The 20,532-nt window shown below is 36.8% G+C and overlaps 2 protein-coding genes across 2 annotated transcripts; both read left to right on the forward strand.

Moving 5' to 3' along the window:
• Positions 1–2,574: 2,574 nt before the first annotated feature.
• On the forward strand, positions 2,575–3,537 carry LOC100935164 (olfactory receptor 10Q1). Its single transcript, XM_003773967.1, has one exon. It carries the CDS (start codon positions 2,575–2,577, stop codon positions 3,535–3,537), a length of 963 nt encoding a protein of 320 aa, XP_003774015.1.
• An 11,321-nt stretch (positions 3,538–14,858) lies between these two features.
• LOC100934905 (olfactory receptor 10W1) lies at positions 14,859–15,809 on the forward strand. The gene has a single exon (XM_003773966.1). It carries the CDS (start codon positions 14,859–14,861, stop codon positions 15,807–15,809), a length of 951 nt encoding a protein of 316 aa, XP_003774014.1.
• Positions 15,810–20,532: the final 4,723 nt, after the last annotated feature.

A 20,532-nucleotide genomic window follows, 5' to 3' on the forward strand; every position in this document is an offset into this window, starting at 1 on the left:
TAAAGATAAGAATGTATTTTATTCGAGAACCAATTGGAAGCCACTGGCGTTGGTATAGTAGGGAACTGACACAGTTAGATCTGTACATAAGAAAAATTGCTTTCAAGTATCATGGATGGTGCACTGAAGTATAGAAAGACAATTCAGAGAAACTAGCCAAGAGAATGATGTAGTAATCTAGGCTAATTGGGATAAGATCCTATACTTAGGCAATGTGGCAACCATGTGAGTAAAAAAAAAAAGAGAGATATTGGGAAAATAGAAGTAGCAAGATTTGGCAAGTGATTGAATTCATGTGAGATAAGGGAGAAGGCGAGTAAGGAATAGAGGATAAGACTAAGATTATGAATCTTGAAAGCAGAAAGAATTTCAATGAATAAAAGCAAGTTTGGAAGAGGAGATGAGTTATGGGGAAAGATAGAGCTCTATTTTGAGTACATTGAGTTTGACATATTTTCTTGACATACATTTTTAATGCACAATAGGCAATTGGTAATGCAAGACTCAAAGTCAGAAAAGAGTTTGGAGCTATATATCCACATCTGAGAATCACTGGCATAGAATTATCATTTAAAAATTTATGAGGTGATGGAGTCAGAATGAGAGAGTGCAGAAAGAGAAGAGTAAAGGAACCTGGCAAAGAACTTTGGGTGACACTCCCAAGTAGGGGGAATGACCAGGATGATGGATAAGCAAAAGAAATTTAAAAGGAGAGGTAAAAGAGAGTGGTGTTTAAAAAAAAAAAAAACCTAGAGAGAAACAAGTATCCAGGAGAAGAGGGTATTCGACAGGTTTAGACTCAGCAGCTAGTTGGAGAATGATGAAAACTAGCAAAGAAAATCAGATTTATCAATTAAGAGATTTTTAGTAATATTGTAGAGAGCAGTTTCAGCTGAGTAATAAGGTTGGAAGTGGAAACCAGAGTGCAAAGGATTGAGAAATGACTGAGAAAAAAGTAGCTGAAACAATGAGTGTAGACAGTTTATTCTAGGAATATAGTTGAGCAAGGAAGATGGGTAATAGGACAATTGCTGAAAAGAGTGGTGAAGTCTAATGATTTTTTTTTAATATAGGGGAGAATTAGATTTGTTAAAAGACTGGAGGAAAAGAGCAAAGAGATAAGGAGAAGCTGAAAATCATTAAGAGATTATTGAGGTTGTAATCTTTTGGGAAAAATAGGAGGAGCTGGGATCAAGAAGATATATGGTGGAATTTGTCTTGTCAACCAAGAACTTTGCTATATAAAATATTAGAGTAAAACAATGATTTACATCTGATCTGGAATGAACTTAACAGTTTTGAACTTTGAATCTCCAAGCTTTAAGGAACTTTAGTAAATACAACATACATTGTTAGAACTAGAACAAATTAGGGAAGTCACCTAATTCAAGCACTTTCTCATACAGATAAAGATAACTAAGACCCAGTGAGATGAAATGATTGCATCAAGATGATTTTAACTGGGCATTGAAGTCTGAAATGGTATGCTTTCATCTTAACATAATAGTAATTCAGACAAAGAGTGGACGGACTGCCTTGATGTGGCCATTAATTAGCTATTCCAATTGCAATGAAAGTTGTAGCTTTTCTAAAAAGTGAAATAATGAAACCATCAATGAGTCTGAAATTGGAGGGTAAAGTTTTATTTTGTTTTTTTCCATTGCAATGAATTTTTAAAGTCTTTCTGTGGGAGACATGAAAGAATCAAAGATAGTGGGGGAGAGACAAAGAGAAATACTAATGAGTGACAAACAGCATCAGGAAAAGAAGCATACTTTCCATGAAACTGACTTGGCTTCACCCATTTTTCCTTCAGCTTTTGAGGAATCGTCTTAAGATAAACCCAGCAGGGAGTGAAAGAACTCTGCCAATTTGGAGAAGCCTCCAGAATGCCACTGAATCCCCCCTTCTGTTTCTGCTCTTTTTGTTTCATTGCCACATGCAATCTTGGATCACTTTACCACAGTTTCTTTGCTCTTTTAATTTTTTTTTTCCATGTGTTTATGTCTTAATGACTGTTCTTTCTGGATGAAGGAAAGATTATTACATTGTATCCTGAATTAGCATCTTTTCTATAGAGATCAAAAAGACGAATAATTGAGTATAACAAGACTGGAAAACCACATTTCTAAACTAATTATTAAAATAATTTGAGGTTAATTTTATTATTAATTATTGATTTTATTACTTATCTACATTTTAAGCTTTATAATTTTCCAAAGCAAAAAAAGCCACTTGGAAATGAGATCTACACTCGTATGAGATTTTGTCTCCAAACCAACAAGTCACTTTGAATAAAGAGACTCTACCCTCATGGAAGAAAAGGGATGAGGAGTAGATATAGGGACATCGAGCAGTGATGGCCTGAGATGACCCTAGCACGTAGAGGAAGGTGTGGTCAGGGAGAATCAGTTCCTATCATCCTACTGAAGGAACAGAGAAAGAACTCCTCAAGTAAATTAACTTTCACTGTGACGTATTCTGAGCAACAATAAAAATGGCATTTTGGATTCTGATTTTATTTAGATAAATCAGCAGCTCATTCTTTCTTTATACTTTTCCTTAGCAGGTAAGATGGTTCCACCCAACTTTATCCATGTCAACCAATCTGGCCCTACTGAATTTGTATTCCGGATGTTCACTAGTTCCCCCCGAATCCAGGCCCTCCTCTTCCTTCTCTTTTTCCTCCTCTATATGATGATACTCTGTGGGAACACTGCTATCATCTGGGTTGTATGCACCCATACTTCCCTCCGTACCCCCATGTACTTCTTCCTGTCCAACCTCTCCTTCCTAGAGATATGTTACACCACTACTGTAGTACCATTGATGCTCTCCAACATCTTTGGAGCCCAGAAACCCATCCCATTGGCTGGCTGTGGGGCTCAGATGTTCTTTTTTGTCACCCTTGGCAGCACTGACTGTTTCCTGTTGGCTGTCATGGCGTATGATCGCTATGTGGCCATTTGTCATCCTTTGCACTACAGTCTCATCATGACTCAGAAGCTTTGTACCCAAATGGTGGTCGGCTCGCTGGGTCTGGCTCTCTTTCTCTCTCTCCAGCTGACAGCACTGATTTTCACCCTGCCCTTCTGTGGTCACCACCGGGAGATCAACCACTTCCTTTGTGATGTGCCACCTGTCCTACGCCTGGCCTGTGCTGATACCAGAATTCATCAGGCTGTCCTCTATGTGGTAGGAATCCTTGTTCTGACTGTCCCATTCCTGCTCATCTGCATCTCTTATGTCTTCATCACCACCACCATCTTGCGCATCCGCTCGGCTGAGGGCCGCCGACGAGCTTTCTCCACTTGCTCTTCCCATCTCACTGTGGTTCTGCTGCAATATGGCTGCTGCAGCCTAGTCTATTTACGCCCCAGGTCCAGCACCTCAGAGGATGAGGATCGACAGATTGCCTTGGTCTATACTTTTGTTACTCCCTTGCTAAACCCTCTCATTTACACACTACGGAACAAGGATGTCAAAGGTGCTCTCAAAAAATCTGTGAGCCGCAAAGGAGCCTCTGAAATTCCATGAAGGGGCAAGATGAAAACCTTATGGTTGTTAAGACTGTGAAACTTTTAGAAAGCATAATTCCAACATATGTTGTATGTCGTTTCTTAAATTTGTTGTTTGCTTCTCTGAAATACTAAACATATATCAATCTTGTTAACTATAGAACTATCCCAGGAAAGGACAGATGTGCAAGCTATTTCAAAGAGTTTATCCCCCTCTTTAGAAATACAGGTAATTTACAGGTAAGTAAGATAATAAGCTTAAAATTAGAATCTTAAAGACCATCTAGTCCAATTCACTTATTTTATAGCTGAGAAAATTGACACATATCGAGGTTAATTGACTTGCCAAAAGCTGTACAGGGAACTGAAATTTAAACTCAGGTCCTCTAAATTCAACCTTTTATCTTTTACTTGGGACAACTAAATGGTGCAGTGGATGCACAAAACTAGCCTCAGATACTTATTAGTTGTGTGGTCCTGGGTAAGTCACTTCTATTTGCCTCAGTTTCCTCATCGGTAAAATGAGTCAGAGATGGAAATGGCCAACTACTCCAGGATCTTTGCCAAGAAAACCTCAAAGAAGGTCACAAAGAGTCAGACATTACTGAACAATGCTGCCCATGCCACTTCTGAGAAGAGCCTAAATAGAATGTGTTCAAGAGACTTTGTCATCTTTGGACCTATGTCTTGAGGAGGGGTGGTTATAATAATCCCCCCACATGGGGGTTTTGGAGGCAGAACCATTGTAGTATTATTGTTGATATTAGAACTTCATTTGCAATCATAATTACCTTAATTTATCCTCTACTAATATTTTCCTATTTTTGTCAATACCCCCAACCAGTCCCTAGGAAATATAAAATAAGCAGGTTAGACAAACAACATATTTAGTTTCGATTTGAAATGAGGCAATGGCCTACTGATTGCCATAGTAGATAGAGTTGGCTTTGCAGTTGGGAATTCCTACTTCTGACACATAATAACTGTGTAGCCCAGGACAAGTTAGTTTACTTCCCAGTGTCCTGGAAAGTGATACTTTCCAAGATCATAAACTAGAGAGTTGAGACTTATCTGCTGTAGTAAAGGAAGTTTCTCACCAAGATTTTCCAATTTTAATGGAATCACAAATCCAGCAAAAAAAAATTCTGCAAAACTGAAGTCAAGAGTAGAGACTAAATTTTAGTGTTGGTCTGCTAGACTCTCTTCTGTTTAAGGAACCCCCCCCCAACCCATCTTTCAAAAGATTTTCCTATCTCTATTAAGCAGGGATCCCAGACTATGAATGTCCTCCTAACGACCAATGATAAAGCATCTCCCAATTACCAGAAAAGTGACAGATTAACTATGCAAAATGACATTTTTTTTACATAGATATGGGAATTTTTACTTCATTTTGGAGATAGCATTTGGGTTAGAAAATAGTGATCCCATTGTCATGAAACTTGATCATAGTTTGTTATAGTGTGTGACTCTGGACCAGTCACTCAAGCTCTAAGCCTCAATTTCCTCACCTGTAAAGTGAGAATAATTGCACCTGTCTCCCAGGGCTGTTGTAAAGAGAATATGTAAGAATATTTGTAAAATGCTTTGCAAACCTTAAAATTCTATATCAATAAAATCTATTATTATTATTATTATTATTATTATTATTAAATAAAGACAAATCTATCACTCGACTCAGGATCATGTTATTTTTTTATGAGTTCTCACAACCAAAGAAGTTTGGGCAGGTCTTACCAGGATAGAAAGGCTTCAAGTATTAGTCTAGTGAATGGGTTGGATAGAGTCATTGGCTTCCACTTGCCTGGAATGGATTGTCTGAATGGACAGACAATGGATAACAATAATCTCTGATGCTTAACCCAAGTCCTTAATAAATACTCATTAATTGATTGATTTGTCTAGTTATCTCAGGAAAGATTCATTATCAGGTTGACCTAACAGTAATGATTCTTGTAGAATATACACTAGGTTATAAAGGGTTGAAATCTACACAAGTCAAAGAGGTACTCATGATGATGAAATTGAAGCACCTTAATGTATTTTTATTAATAAGATAATAAGATTAAAATAATTTAAATGCATACAGGCCTTTAAGAATAGAACATACACACAGGTAAGTTATAGTCATTTATATTGTGTCTCATTTAGCTTCTGGATCCATTACTTTCTCACTGGGTTCTCCCTTCTTTTGCAGAATATCATATCCTCAGCCATGTGACAACCTAGATAACAGTGCCAGTACAGAGAACAGCTTCTAACCCAGGGCTCTCATTGTTGCACAGGAAGATCTTGCTTGCCTCCAGAAATATCTTGATATATTCATTCACCTTTGTAATTTATAAGAACCCAACTCTCAAAGGTCCCTCAAAGCTAGATTTTGCATCAGCCATTGACTCAGAGATCCACATCTAAATACATTCATATACACTCTATATCATTAACCCTATAGGGTTCCCACAAGAAGGAATATTCCCTTGCAATTACCCAGTATAATCTAGAAATGCATATGGATAATTCTATGAACTCACTGCTCATACTGACACTCAAACACACACACTAATTCCCATAGATCTACTACTTTTTTGCTTTGTAACAGAGACAATTAGGGTCTCAAGGGAACCACATTTCAATTATCATCAAGTGATATCCCTTACAACCACTGCTAAAGGTGTTATACCCATAGGAACCACCAAGTGGCACTTGTAGTTTTCCATGCCAGCTCACTAATGGCATAGGGAATGAAAGCATCAGCTAACTCATATGTATTACTTGAGTTCGGCCTTCCTATTTAGATGCATAAATATCCCAACAATAATTCATAATTCTCTCGGCCCATCCATTTGGATAACAATTTATATGCTTCCTTCTTTAGTATATCCCTAAAGAAATAATTCAATAAGCATATTAATATATGTTTAGAAGATAATTCCAATCTGAACCAAGCTTTAAAAGGGAACTATTTTTGGGAAGACGAGAGTCTCTCTCTCTTTCTCCCTGTGTGTGTGTGTGTGTGTGTGTGCATATGCATACATGTATGTGTCTGTCTCTCTCCCCTCCCTTTCTCCCACTGATTGGATGAATAGGAGAAATGACATCTAGCTGTGAATAACATAAATGCTTTGAAATTTGAATTGGCCAAATAGAAAAGGAGACACAAAAATCCACTGAAGAAAGCAACTCTTTAAAGAGCTCAGTTGTCTAAATGGAAAAGAAAGTACCAAAACTCATTGAAGAAAATCCCTTACAAGTTAGAATTGGGCAAGTGGAAGTCAATGACTGTAAGACATCAAGAATCAATTAAACAAATTCAAAAGAATGGCAAAAAGGTTTCTTGATCATCTCAGATAATTGAAATGTAGGAGGAATGAATAAAAACAAAAGAAAATGAGATAAAGGAAACTAGTAGGGAGCTTCATATATATATATATATATATATATATATATATATATATATATATATGAAGGAAAAAGTGAAGGTAGAACTCAGGTGGATGGAAAATCAAGACTCAGGCCATGTGTATTATAGACAGAAACTCACAACACTTTACCTATAGATATATAAATGTTTTTAAGGGATTGAATTACAAAATGTGAGGGTGCTTAGAAGAAAGAGAGGAGCAAAGAAAGATAGAACAGAATGTGCCTTATACACAGGTCCAACTGAAGGTTAACAAAAAGAAATTGATCCTTGCAGTCTCTCAGAAAAAAAAGAGTCTGCAGGAGAAAGAGTGAGAAGAAGGTAAAACACTGAAAAGAGATGAAAGAGAATGGCCTTGTTTTAAGGTTTGGAAGAAAATCCATTGATAAATGATCCTATTAGTTAAGGGAAGTATTTGGTAAAGAAAGATGGGGAGCATGGTTTGATTAAAGGGTGTGGGGAAAATCAGTGCAAAAGACTACTTGTTCCTCCTCAAGAAGAAGAGAAATGGAGATCCTTAGAACAACTGCAGCTTGGGAAATCATTAGATATGGATCCAAGGAGGAGATCTGAAGGCATATGGTGAAGTTGGGTAACCAGGAAAAGCATATCAGCTAGCTGTACATGGCAAAATCAGGGATTAGATATGGGAGCACATTCTGGAATGGAACAATACTGTCCCTCTGTCAGCTACATGACTGGCATTTTGCTTGGAATTAGTCACAACCCAAAAAAGGAGCTCTACAAAGCAATGACAGAAACTATCTAGGTGAGAGAGACCAGAATGATTACCTGCATGAGGAATACAAACAACAGTGAAAGAATAGATAATTATAAGGGTCATGAAGCAATGAAGAATCTAGAGCATAAAGAAAAAGAAGATAGACAGTGAAGAGAATAAGTGGGAAATCCTTTAATGGCAAAGGGAACAAATGTGAACTGGTCCAACCATTTTGAAGAACTATTTGGAGCTATGTTCAAGACAATCATCAAACTGTGTACAGTGTGTACTGTGTACAACTCTATGTACAATTTGATAATCTTTGACTCAACACTTCCTTTACTAGCTTTATATTTCACAGATATCAAAGGAAAGGAAACAATATGCCCAAAATATTTATGGCAGCTCTTTATATGGTGGTAAAGAATTGGAAACTGAGGGAATGTTCATTTATTGAGGAATTGCAAGAATATTAATATGATGGAATATTATTGTGCTTTTAAAAATTGATAAGGAAATAGCAGAGTTATATGAATGGATGCAAAAGGGTGTGAAAAAAACAGGAAAACAATATACACACTAATAAAACATTAAAAGATAATCAACTGCACTGTGACATATTTAACTTGTATAGGACTGCTTGCCATCTGGGGGAGGCGGTGAAGGGAGGAAGGGGAAAAGTCGAAATAGAAGTGAGTGCAAGGGATAATGTTGTAAAAAAAAATTGCCCAGGCATGGGCTCTCTCAATTAAAAGTTATAATAAAATATATATAAATATATATAATATATATATAAAATATATAATAAAAGATAATCAACTATCAAAGAGTAACTCTGATCAATAGAATAATCCACCATATCTCCAAAGAATTCAATGAAAAATTCTACCCACCTGCAAGATAGAGAACTGACAAACTCACATTACAAACTGAAGCATATGTTTCCTTTATTTCTACTGTTTTTTTATCTTTTTTCTGGAACATGGATAATGCAGAAATGTGTTCTGAATGACTTCATATGCATGATGGGCATTAAACCTTTTACTTTCATAATTAGAGAGAGGGTTTAAGGGAAGAAAAAAATTAGGAATGAAAATAAGTAGAAATTTGGGGAGGGAAAGAAAAGGGAACAAAAAATGAAACTTAAGGAATTACTTTTTAAAAAATAAAAATAAATAACTCAAATATAGAGGAACAGAAAGAGAAAAAGGAAATCAATCTGACTGAGAGAAAAGATTAAAAAGAGGTAATAAATGGAGTTTACCTTAAAATGATGCTTTTCTAAAACTATCAACAGGGATTATCTGTAATAAGGACAAGCTAGAAAGCTTCCCAATACAATCAGGGGTGAAGCAAGGATGCCCATTATGTTAGCTATAGCAACAAGAGAACAAAGAGGAATTAAAAGAATTAGAATAGACTACAAGAAAACAGAACTATCACTTTTTGAAGATGATGTGATGGAGTCCATAGAGAATCTTAGGAAATCCACTAAAAATCTTTACCATAGTGGCCAAATACAAAATAAAACCACACAAAGCATCGGCATTTCTATGTATTAGTAACAAACAACTCTGTGGTACCACCTTACACCTATCACACCTGTTGTCTAATAATTTATAATACTGAGTATTGGAGAGGATGTGGGAAAACTGGGACACTAATGCTTTGTTGGTAGAGTCATGAACTAATTGATCCAGAGCAATTTAGAACCATGCCCAAAAGACTAAATCTATATACTAAACACATTCCCCAAAAAAGGAAGGAAAAAGGGCCTACTTTTACAAAAATATTTATAGCAGCTTTTTGTAGGGGCTGAGAATTGGATACGGAAGGGATGCCCATCAATTGTGGAATACCTAAACAATCTTTGGTGTGATTGTGATGGAATTTTATTGTGCTATAAGAAATATCATGGAGAGGTATTTCAGAATAACTAGAAAGACTTATCAGGGGTCCTCAAACTACAGCCCGCAGGCCAGATGAGGCAGCTGAGGACGATTATCCCCCTCACCCAGGGCTATGAAGTTTCTTTATTTAAAGGCCCATAAAACAAAGTTTTTGTTTTTACTATAGTCCGGCCCTCCAAGAGTCTGAGGGACAGTGAACAGGTCCCCTATTTAAAAAGTTTGAGGATCCCTGACTTATATGAACTAATGTGTAGGGAAATGAATGTCATTTACAGTAACAGAAATATTTTTGATGAAGAACTTGACTTCTCAGTCATACAATGATTCAAGACAATCCCAAAGAACTAATGAAAAAAGCACACTACTTGCACAAGAGGAGTATAAAACTACGAGACATCTGATATTGGGTTATTTAAATTTTCTACTTCTTTTTCTGATTATCTGGGAATTTTATATTCAGATTTGAATAAGTTTTCATGTAGTTGTTCTTGATTATTAGTTTTGTTGGCATATAATAGTGAAGTGAAGATATAGATGGAAGCATATTATTTTTTTCACTTTCTTTTTTTTTCCTTTTGAGTCTTCTTGTACAAAATGACTAATATTGAAAAGTTTTAGATAATTGCATATGCATAACCTATATCAGATTGCTTACCATTTTAGGGAGAAGGGAGAAAAGGAAGGGATAGAATTTAGAATTCAAAATTTTAAATAAAAATGCTAAAATGAATAGATAAATAGATACTATCCCATACTTAGGGAGGGAGATAGTAAAATGTTTATGTTTGCTTTCAGAAACAAACAAAAAAAAAAGTGAAATGACACACTTATACTAACCCAGCCTATAAGTAACAGAACCAAGATTTAACTACAAAAATTTCTCATTTGACATTCAGTTATCTTTCCTCTATGCTATTTTCCTAAAATCTAAAACTCCATTCTCCAAGTATTCCATTAATTAATTTCTTTTCTACTTCTTAAAAATATGTTTAATTGTCCTTTAGGCACTCAACAAAATCTTTAACATGATATATCCTCATTATATGAGCTTGATCCTAGATCCTCAAAAGCTTTGTCAGCATAATAGAAGCTCTGGCTGACCCTATCAAGCTGTAAAAGTTTCACATGTAAGAATAGTGATAGATTGTGTGCTGCCTAAATCAACCAAGAAAATTCCACAGAGGTTCATCACCAGCTGCAGAATTTCTAGGAAGCTTACTAGGTTATAGAAGTGCTGCAATCTATGGCATTGAAAAAAAAAATTGCAAATCCTTAAATTAACATATTGAGGATAGTTATTAATATAAGAATAACAAGAACTTTTTTTCCCTGACAGTAGAAATAAAAAGCAAAGATCATAAGCCCCATTCTGCCTCCAATATTACTAAGTGTACCCCTGATATTTAATTAAGTTTCAAGGCAATTTGCACAATCCCGGTACTAGGGATATTTCACTGTGCCTGATAAAAGATGAGAGTCTAAGGAAGACATTCCCTTCTCCTTCATGGAGCCTACAGTTTAGTAGGGGAATAAGATTTAAACACACATAACTGGGTACTACTTCATGTTCTGTTAATCTGGGAATTTTATATTAAAATTTTTAAAGAAATAATCTACTTGTTCTTAGTTCTTAGCTTTGTTGATATATAATTAATATATATTAATGATATCATGTTGTAAAGTGGAGAGTTAAGGAGGGAATGGTTAAGCTGCCTCCCTTGGAGATCTTCCCAAAATTTCCCCTCAAGGTATTTGAACCTTCAAGTTTGAGCACAATCCATGATGTTGTGGCAGTGAATGTGTTTAATAGTTTATTTTGCTTCTCCAGAGGTGTGCCCTCCATTTTCCAGAGACACAGAGATCCCAAGTGGAGAGATAGATCTTTTGTGGGCTAATTACCTCCAACAGAGTCTCAGGGGAGAGTAGCTTTTGCTGTACTGTTCACCTCTGGGAGATGGGACTGAGAAGGTAGGACCCTAAGACCTATTACCATTTATTTCTGCCTTGATACTAATGCACAAAAAATTGAGGTTTGTTTAAGATGGTTATATAAATGCCTATCCCTGTTGAACAGGCTCTCCAGGTTATGGATGTCTCCTCCTTGACCTGTCCCTAGAAAGATATGAGCACTCTCCATCAGATATTTGATCTGATGACTGGTTCTGAGCATGTAGCTATAACTGAAGATCTGGAAGCTAGAGCATCCACACACTTCTGAGGTAAAGTGTTGCTATATGGCCATAGATTGGGGAAGCTGGAAGAGATAGTGCAAATCATCTATTCTAGCCTGATTCATTTTCCAAAGGGAGACATAAAAGGTATTTAGATTGCCTAAGGTCACATAGATTATTACTACCAGAACCAAAAATAAAACCTCATCACTTAACTGTTCTGTTCATCCAGTATTCTGTCTTTATTGGCATTTCCCTAAATCCTAATTTTTAACTACCCAGGTATCTGATAGTTTCCAGGGCTCAGTAAAAGGAGTGAGTCATGAGCTGATAGGCAGAATTTGGGGCTTCTTCCATGTCTTAGACTATTGTTCTAAACCATAGTCTGTTTCTTGCTTCAGTTTCTCCATACTTAAAATGGTATCCTCCCTGCCCAATTCAAACCCAGGATCAATGTGATAATAATATCTCCCACTTTTATGGGATAGAAGCCACCTAATAGAACTCTTTACTGATCAATAATTACCTGTACAATGTCTGAAGCAATTATCTGACCTCTGTCTGCACCCCTGAATGCATCTCCTTCTCTTTCCAGATAGCTCTACTGTCTAATCCTTCTAAATGACTGTCATTTGTTAATGTGTTTGAAAATGACTAGTACGACTTCTCTTCTGCTAACTAAATAGGTTTGTTTTCTTCAAGGAATCCTCTTATGGTATCATTTCACCTCTTCTTCTTATCCTAATTAACCTTCTCTAGACATTCCCATTTGTCAACACCCTCTCTAAAAAGTGATGTCCAGGAATACCTACAAAACTCCAGATGGAGTCCCATTAGACTACATCACTGATACAGGGAACCTTGAATTCGATGCCAAAAGATCTTGGTCCAAACTCTAGCTCTGCCATCCCCAATCTGAGGGATGCTCAATATAGCTCCCTTCCCTTCTCTGGGCCATAATTGCATGACCTCAGAATTACATTCAATCAAATAATCTTTAAGGGTCCTTTCTAGTTTCACTTTGAATCTATGAACTGTAGTATGAAAATGCTCTGTTATAATAGAGAAATGCCCCCTTTCTAAGTTTGAAAGAGAGCTCTTTATTATCATGCTGAAATTAATGGTCTTCCTGATTATTAGAGAGATCCTAGAATCCTAGATCTGAGCTAGAAGAAACCTCAGAAGTCATCCAGCCCAAATTCCTGTTTTGTACATTGATACCCAGCTAAGTAACATGACTGGCCCTCAAGCACACAGGTAATAAATGTCAGGAAGAATTTGGATTTTTCATCCTCTGTCTCCAGAAACATTTGCTTTTTGTACTGCACAAGGATGCTTCCAACCACCTCATGCTGCCTTTAAATGTCTAACAGGGTATTCTGGGCTCAAATGTACTCATTTTTCAGGTGGGGAAACTGAGACCCAAAAGTGATACCCAAGTCTCCTAATTAATAGATAAAAGAGCCGGGACTCGAATCCATTTTCTTCCTTTCTTGTCTAACTTTTTTTTCTCTACAGAAATGAGGAATTCCATGAGAAAACACTCTCTGTTTCTTATAGTTCCCACAAGTTTCCTAAATTGAGGCTGTTGGGGAGACTAAGTGTGGATAAGGCTCCAGGTAAGGAAACAAAGACCTTCCTTTTCTTCTTGGGTCCCACCTTTCTGTTACTAGGGCCTTCCCTTATATTTGTTATCATCTCATATTATGTCTATACCCTTTTGACTCTCTTATAAGTGCCTCCTACTACTGGATCCTCCTTGACATTTCTGTATCCAAAACATGACATATTCTGGAGGAAATTTACCAGGTAGATCTAGTACATGGTAAGAAGGAAGGGTAACTATGGTGATGAGCAGACTGGAGACCAAGCTATACAGATGTGCAGAAGAGTCATGGAGATGTGGGAAAGAGATTCGGCTTATATAAGAGTTAGGATATGTGTTTTCTCCAATGTCTTCCAATTCAGAAATCTTGTGATTATATCTTATCTAGGGAAATGAGTAGATTTCCTCCTGCATCATTTGAGAAGGCAAAAAATATTCTAGTTCTCCCTCCATTATCACCCCCATTTCCCCTAACCTCTTTTCTTTAATTCTCCTTTTAGACTTCATCCATTACTTTGCAGGGTATCATTGACAAGTGTTATTGGCTAGATCAGGCAAAACAGAATCAGAAAATCATGGGAGTTAAAAACAAAATTGACCTTAGACTTATACAGGCATTCTTAAACTGTGGGGTTCGTGCATCCCTTTAACTATCTGGGAAAGTCTATAAATTCAGTCTCAGAATGTTTTTAAAATTCACTAAATTGGGGGGAAAACAGTATATTGAAATACTATTACCAATTTTTAAAAAGTTCACAGATATCAGGTTAAGGACCCCGGGCTCAGAGAGTGACTTGTCCAAGCACCATTTTAAGAGGAAGAAATTGGCACAGGAAGAAAAAAAATGACTCACCCAAAGTAACACAGATAACAAATAAAAGAAGTATCAGTCATCTAACACTAAATCCAGTGGATTTTCCCCCTTGAACCAAGTTGCCTCTCATTCTCCCATTTCCCATCACTATCACAATCAAAATCATATATCATAAGTTTAACATGTCTAACATGTTTGAGACTGGCTGCCATCTAGGGGAGGGATGGAGGGAGGGAAAGGAAAACTTGGAACAAAAGTGTTTGCAAGGGACAATGTTGAAAAATTACCCGTTCATATGTTGTCAATAAAAAACTATAACAAAAATAATAATAATAAAATAAAAAATCATATATCTTGCTTTAAAGTTTACAAAAATTAAAGTTTGATTTTTATCACAATCTTATGATGTAGACAGTTAAAGTGTTATTATCTCACTTATCCAGACTGAGAAACAGGCTCAGAGATATTAAATAATTGACTTGGGATCACAAAACCAGGGTCTATAGGCAGGATTTGAGCCTGAAGTCTTGCATCCACATCTAGCATTTTTTCCATTCTTCCATATTCTCTGTCACAATCCCAACCTCTGATTAGAGCAGACATACTGTGATGATATGCAAGATATTCCTATGCATTCATAGATTGATTCTTTCTTCTATCTTTTATCTCTTGCCATACAGAAAATCTCAGCACCTCAATGACTTGGGTGAACCAAACACTATCAACAGAGTTTGTATTCCTAGCTTATCCTACACACCCAGAGCTGCAGGTCTTGGTTTTCTTGGGGATCAGTCTAGTCTACACCACGATCCTCACAGGAAATATCCTTATAGTGACTGCCATTCAGATGGAAGCCCGTCTCCACACACCAATGTACTACCTCTTAGGCAGCCTGTCTATTGTGGAGATCTGGTACACTGCAACAGTGGTTCCCCACATCCTGGTGAACACCATGAAGAGGCATAAAGCCATTACATTTCTGGGTTGTGCTACTCAGATGCTATTTTTCATTGGGCTTGGTAGCGCTGATTGCTTCCTATTGGCCGTTATGGCCTATGACCGCTACGTGGCAATCTGCTATCCCCTACAGTACCCCTTGATCATGACTCAGAAGCTCTGTGTCAACCTGGTGGTGGCCTGCATAGCCATTGGTTTCATCCTATCCCTACAGCTGGTGGTCTTCATCTTCTGCTTGCCTTTTTGCCGTTCCAGAAGCATTGAACACTTCTTCTGTGATGTTCCCCCGGTGATGCGACTGACCTGCACCCACAGCCGCCTCCCTGAGCTCTCAGTGCTGGTGGCAGGCACACTGGCCATCGCCTTCCCCTTTTTCCTCATTGCTATTTCCTATGCCCTCATTACGATTGCCATATTGGGCATCCATTCAACATCAGGCCGCCGCCGGGCTTTCTCTACCTGCTCCTCCCACCTCATGGTGGTCCTCCTACAGTATGGTTGCTGCATGTTCATGTACCTTCGGCCAAACTCGAGCTATTCCCCCAAGAAGGACCAGTTGCTTTCACTGGTATATACACTAGGTACTCCTCTTCTCAACCCCGTAATTTACACCCTAAGGAATAGTGAGATGAAAGGGGCCCTGACAAAAGTACTCACGAGAAATGTCTTCTCCAAGAAAAGCTGTCTCTAGGATACTATGGTAAACCAAAGTGATAACTCTGGTCTCTAATCATGAGAGCCTATATATCTAACACTAGACAGAGGTTGGGGGCAATAAGGTGAGTGGTTAACCAATGAGAAAAGAGGAGTCTTATCAATATGGTGCTAAAAAGATTCAAGAATATGTAGTTGCCCATAAGCCTTAGACCATCAAAAGGAAAAAAGCTGGATTTGAATCTGAAGATCCAGGTGAAGTCCTTGCTGATTGGTCTTAGGAAAGTCATATCATCTCTCTGATTCTGTTCCTTTATCTAAAATGTTGGGAAAGGAATACCTTCCTTGTCTACCTCATAGATTTGTTGGGAGAAATGAATGAACTATGAATATGAAAGCATTTAATAAACACTAACACAATGAGTTATCCGTGATATCCCCTACCAATGTAGAAATTCATTCATTACTTCATTCATTCAACAAGATTATTAAACACTTACTACTATGTTTCAGACACTAGAGATACAGAGATTATTTTTTTTATTTCTTCCCTAAAAGAGCTTAAATTCTCTTGAATATGCACAGAGATGTATCTATTAAGATGCAGAATGAATACAATTGAATCATAAATCGGAGAGATCTGAAAAGAGGTAGCACTTGGGTTGAGATTAGGAAGAAACTAGCTCTTCCAAGAGTCAGAGGCAAAAAGGAAGTGCATTCCATGCCCAGAGCACAGCTTAAGCAAAATCTTGGAGGCAAGAGATGAAATATCCTGACTGGGAGTGAGCAGGTTATAGTGGTTTATATGGAGCATAGAATGCATGGATGTAAGTTCAGTTTGGTGAGGTCTTATCCCTCTTTCCTTGAATGGAAATGTTGAGTCTAAGATGGGACAGTTTGAGAGAGAAGATACATTCTATACAATTTACCCTGAATGCTACCCCACACCATCAGCCCTATGGCATGCCCCTGTGCCCAAGTTCCTTTTTGACTTGTTATTTAAAACTAGGTTAGGTCAAAGGCAAGATGATCATCATTTATTATATATAAATAATTGTATGTTCAGTCTTTCTTAGGGTCAGGGGGCTCAATTCCATGATGATTTGAGGCTTGTGCCCATATCCAGATGCAGTTAATTCTCAATTATTTACGCCATGGCTTATCTTGTAACTCATATTCTCAGGTTTTTAATGACACCATTTATTTAAGAGAACTGTGTATGCGCTTGATAACTTAGAACATGGATATTACTATACCTGGCAACAGAACATTTTCATTATTTCCATTTTTATTGTTTGAATTCACATTCATTTGGCTTTCTTCTACTATCTCTTAGAGTGAATTGGTTTGCAGGAAATACAGAGGAAGAACGTCCCATGAAATTCAATTTGATCATGGAAGCTGTGAATTCCTAACACGTTCAGAATCCTACTCAACCTTTCAGATGCTACATAGGATTGTTCATATCTTCTTTTCCTATTACATATGCCAGCATAATCCCAACTAGTCCTTCTCTTGTCACACAGGATCCTAAAAGCTCCCTAATACAAGTCAAGGACAACTCTCTTTTCAACCAATGGGCAATAAACCTTGAGACTATGATCATACATTTTATGATCAGTCTTCCCACTTTGAATTTTAATGTTTCTTTATCTCTTAAAAGTTGCTATTAGTATCCATTAATTATTCTTCCACTTTACTTTCTATTCCATGTGAATTCACAGGTAACTAGTCATCAGTCTTTACAATGTATACATTCCCTACCGAATAAGGGTTAAAGAGAGAAGAGAAAAAAAAAAACATTTTTTGCAGTTTTCCTTATGCTATTAAGTGCTCTTGCCATTGGATCTGAGCTGGATATTGCCAAGTTGTCTCTCATATTTTATATCAATTCCTTGATCACTGTAGTAAGCATTATTTTTACTTCTGCCCTGATGTTTTTCTCATATCTTTCAACATTATATATATATATATATATATATATATGTGTGTGTGTGTGTGTGTGTGTGTGTGTGTGTGTGTGTGTGTTTTCTTTAAAGACTATATTAACAGAGAACAAGTTCTGGGAAAATGCACCTAGATGGAAAGAGTCAACAATTAACTTCGTCAAGCATTCTAGGACCATTCTTATTAAGGATGGAGAACTTCATTACCAGGCAGGCCACAGGGTGATGAGATGTCAGAGGAATTTTCAAAGAGTGTCTCATGTAGGCAAGAAATGTCTCCTTCATCTACTCTACGACAACCATCCTTTAACAGATTTATCTAGTTTATTTACTTAACTATTATATGTATAGATCTATAATTATATATATGTAATATATATTATATTATAAATATATTTATTTAACTATTAACTTCTTCAGCATCTACATGAACTGAGTGAAATGTGTAATGAAATTATACATCTAATCTATGAAAATCTAATAGCAAGAAACTACACTTTAGTTCTCCCCAAAGCCTCCTGCAAAATATGAAAAGGGAAACTAGACATCACTCTGCACAAGATAATTTTACCCCTAGTCAGTGACTATAGCATTGCCCAAAACTTCCAAACAATGCAACATGAAACTCATCTTCATCAGTGACCTCGTTCAGTGACTACAGCAGCAATCTCTTATTAAGTACCCTTGGATAAAGGATGCAGTCAGATTCAAGCTGGGGATTACTATTCTTTGTTTTACTGGCTGTCTGAGTTCTCACTAGGCTAAGGCTAAAGAGAAAGGGATTCATAGTGAGAACTGGCCATTATCACAAATCTACATACTTTTCCACCTGAACAAAGTCTTAATTACTCTATTAAGGGTATATTCCCAAGGCAAGAAATCACAGTAATAATTTAATTAGATCAGATAAGGAAAACAAGGCTTAATGGGAGTCCCAAAAAAACAAGCTCATAAAATAGAAGAGAGGGAACATTTGTAGACATATAGCTCCAAGGTACATCCTAGTTTGACAATTGATCTACTGAGGCCCAGGTTACAGTATGAAACATAATATAGGATAACAGCAAGCAAAAGGAGAAAATGATTATTCCTCTGACGGAGGGATACCTTCACTGTTCATAGAGTTGTTACTACAAGTATCTAGGATGAGTCTTTGTGAGGAACTGAGAAAGACCAGAGAGATTGTATCCAACTAAAACTGCTATGGGTACAATTTTTCATCATGTTGATTGTTAATGTTCCTATACCTTTTGGTGATCTTGGTAAAACTTAGCACTATTGTAAACTAAGTGTGTCATTTAAGCCAAAGCCTGAACCTTTAACCTTCTGAGAGCAGGGAGCTTGCCATAAAGGATAGAATGTTGAAATTGAAATCAGCAACACATCTTTTCAAATCTTGTCTCTGACCTTTACTAGCTGCCTAATGCTGAATAAATCATTTAAAATTTATTCACCTTAACTTCCTTATGTGTAAGGAATGTGTTTTATGTGCAAAATGTGGAGAGGGCATCTAGATACCTTTTTAAATCTCTTCTAACACTAGATTTATAATCTGATGATCCTATGAATTCAGATTCATTAGATGCACTTATTCCTTCCCCATCTCTGAGAGTTAATTTTTTTCCACTCACAGTTTATCCAAAGCCCTATTGTGCAATAATAGTTAGGCAAAATGAAGTCAAATCAATGAAGATAAATCAAGAAAGCTAAAGATCTAGTGGACACTAATCTAGTGTTTAAGCTTTACAAAATGTTTCATATAATTATATTATATAATCATCACAATGATTATCACAGGAGCCAGGAAACACAATTAAGATTCTTTTCATTTAACAGATGGGGAAACAAGCTCAAAGAATAGTGACCTGTTGAAAATCACAAAGTTACTAAGTGATGGCCCCAAGGTTCAAACCAACGTTTGACCTCCAACACCATGTGTTTTTCACAATCCATATTTTCAAAATATTACACAAGGAGAACTCACAGCCAATCATTTTTTCTAAATAAACAAACAAAAAAAAAAACTCCAAGAAATTTAAAGCCTGGGAGACTTTCACGTGAAAGGCAGAAATTTAGAACAAAAGGCTTAAAGTAAAGGATGATACTTTCAGATTTTGGTCTTCCCCTACCCATTCATTTGTATGGCAAACTCAGAGGATTGGGAGGCAGTCCAAGAAAGCCATAGTACTTCAGATTCTCATGATCATTTGGGGTTCATTAAAATATGGTGCCTGAACTGGTTTAAAAGGGAATGAAAACTGGCAACCAGGAATTCATGGGAATTTCAGAAACTTTCCAATGCTAAATTAGTAAAAGGCTTGGAACAGAAATGGTGGATGTGCAAGTTGGAACAAGTTAGTAAAAAAATACAATAATCATACCCAGAAAAAAATTCTACTTGCCTCTTGTATCTTGGGTATAATAGTGGTTCCTAACTACCATATGATTATGAATATCCCTAAAGAACTGACAGCCTCCCCTTTTGAAGAGAGACTCTTTTTAGTTACTATCGTAAATAGAAGTCACAATGTGCAATAGATGCTACGAAGAAATGAAACCCAGATACTAGGGATAAAAAGATACTCAGAAACTACAATAAAAATGGAGATACCATTCCTAGGGAAGAGCAAATCCTGTGTAAACAGTACAAATATATTATCAGGAACATGAGTTACTCCTTCAAATGTGTATCATAACAATACATGGACATATTTAGAGTGAATGTGCCCCAAGTTCGGGGAGTAGTATTCAATTTCTTCTTCTCTATACTATACTATACTATTTCACTAAATAAATCCCTTTATGTTGAATTTT

Source organism: Sarcophilus harrisii, chromosome 6 (assembly GCF_902635505.1).
Source record: "Sarcophilus harrisii chromosome 6, mSarHar1.11, whole genome shotgun sequence".
In the NCBI taxonomy this organism is placed as follows: domain Eukaryota; kingdom Metazoa; phylum Chordata; class Mammalia; order Dasyuromorphia; family Dasyuridae; genus Sarcophilus; species Sarcophilus harrisii.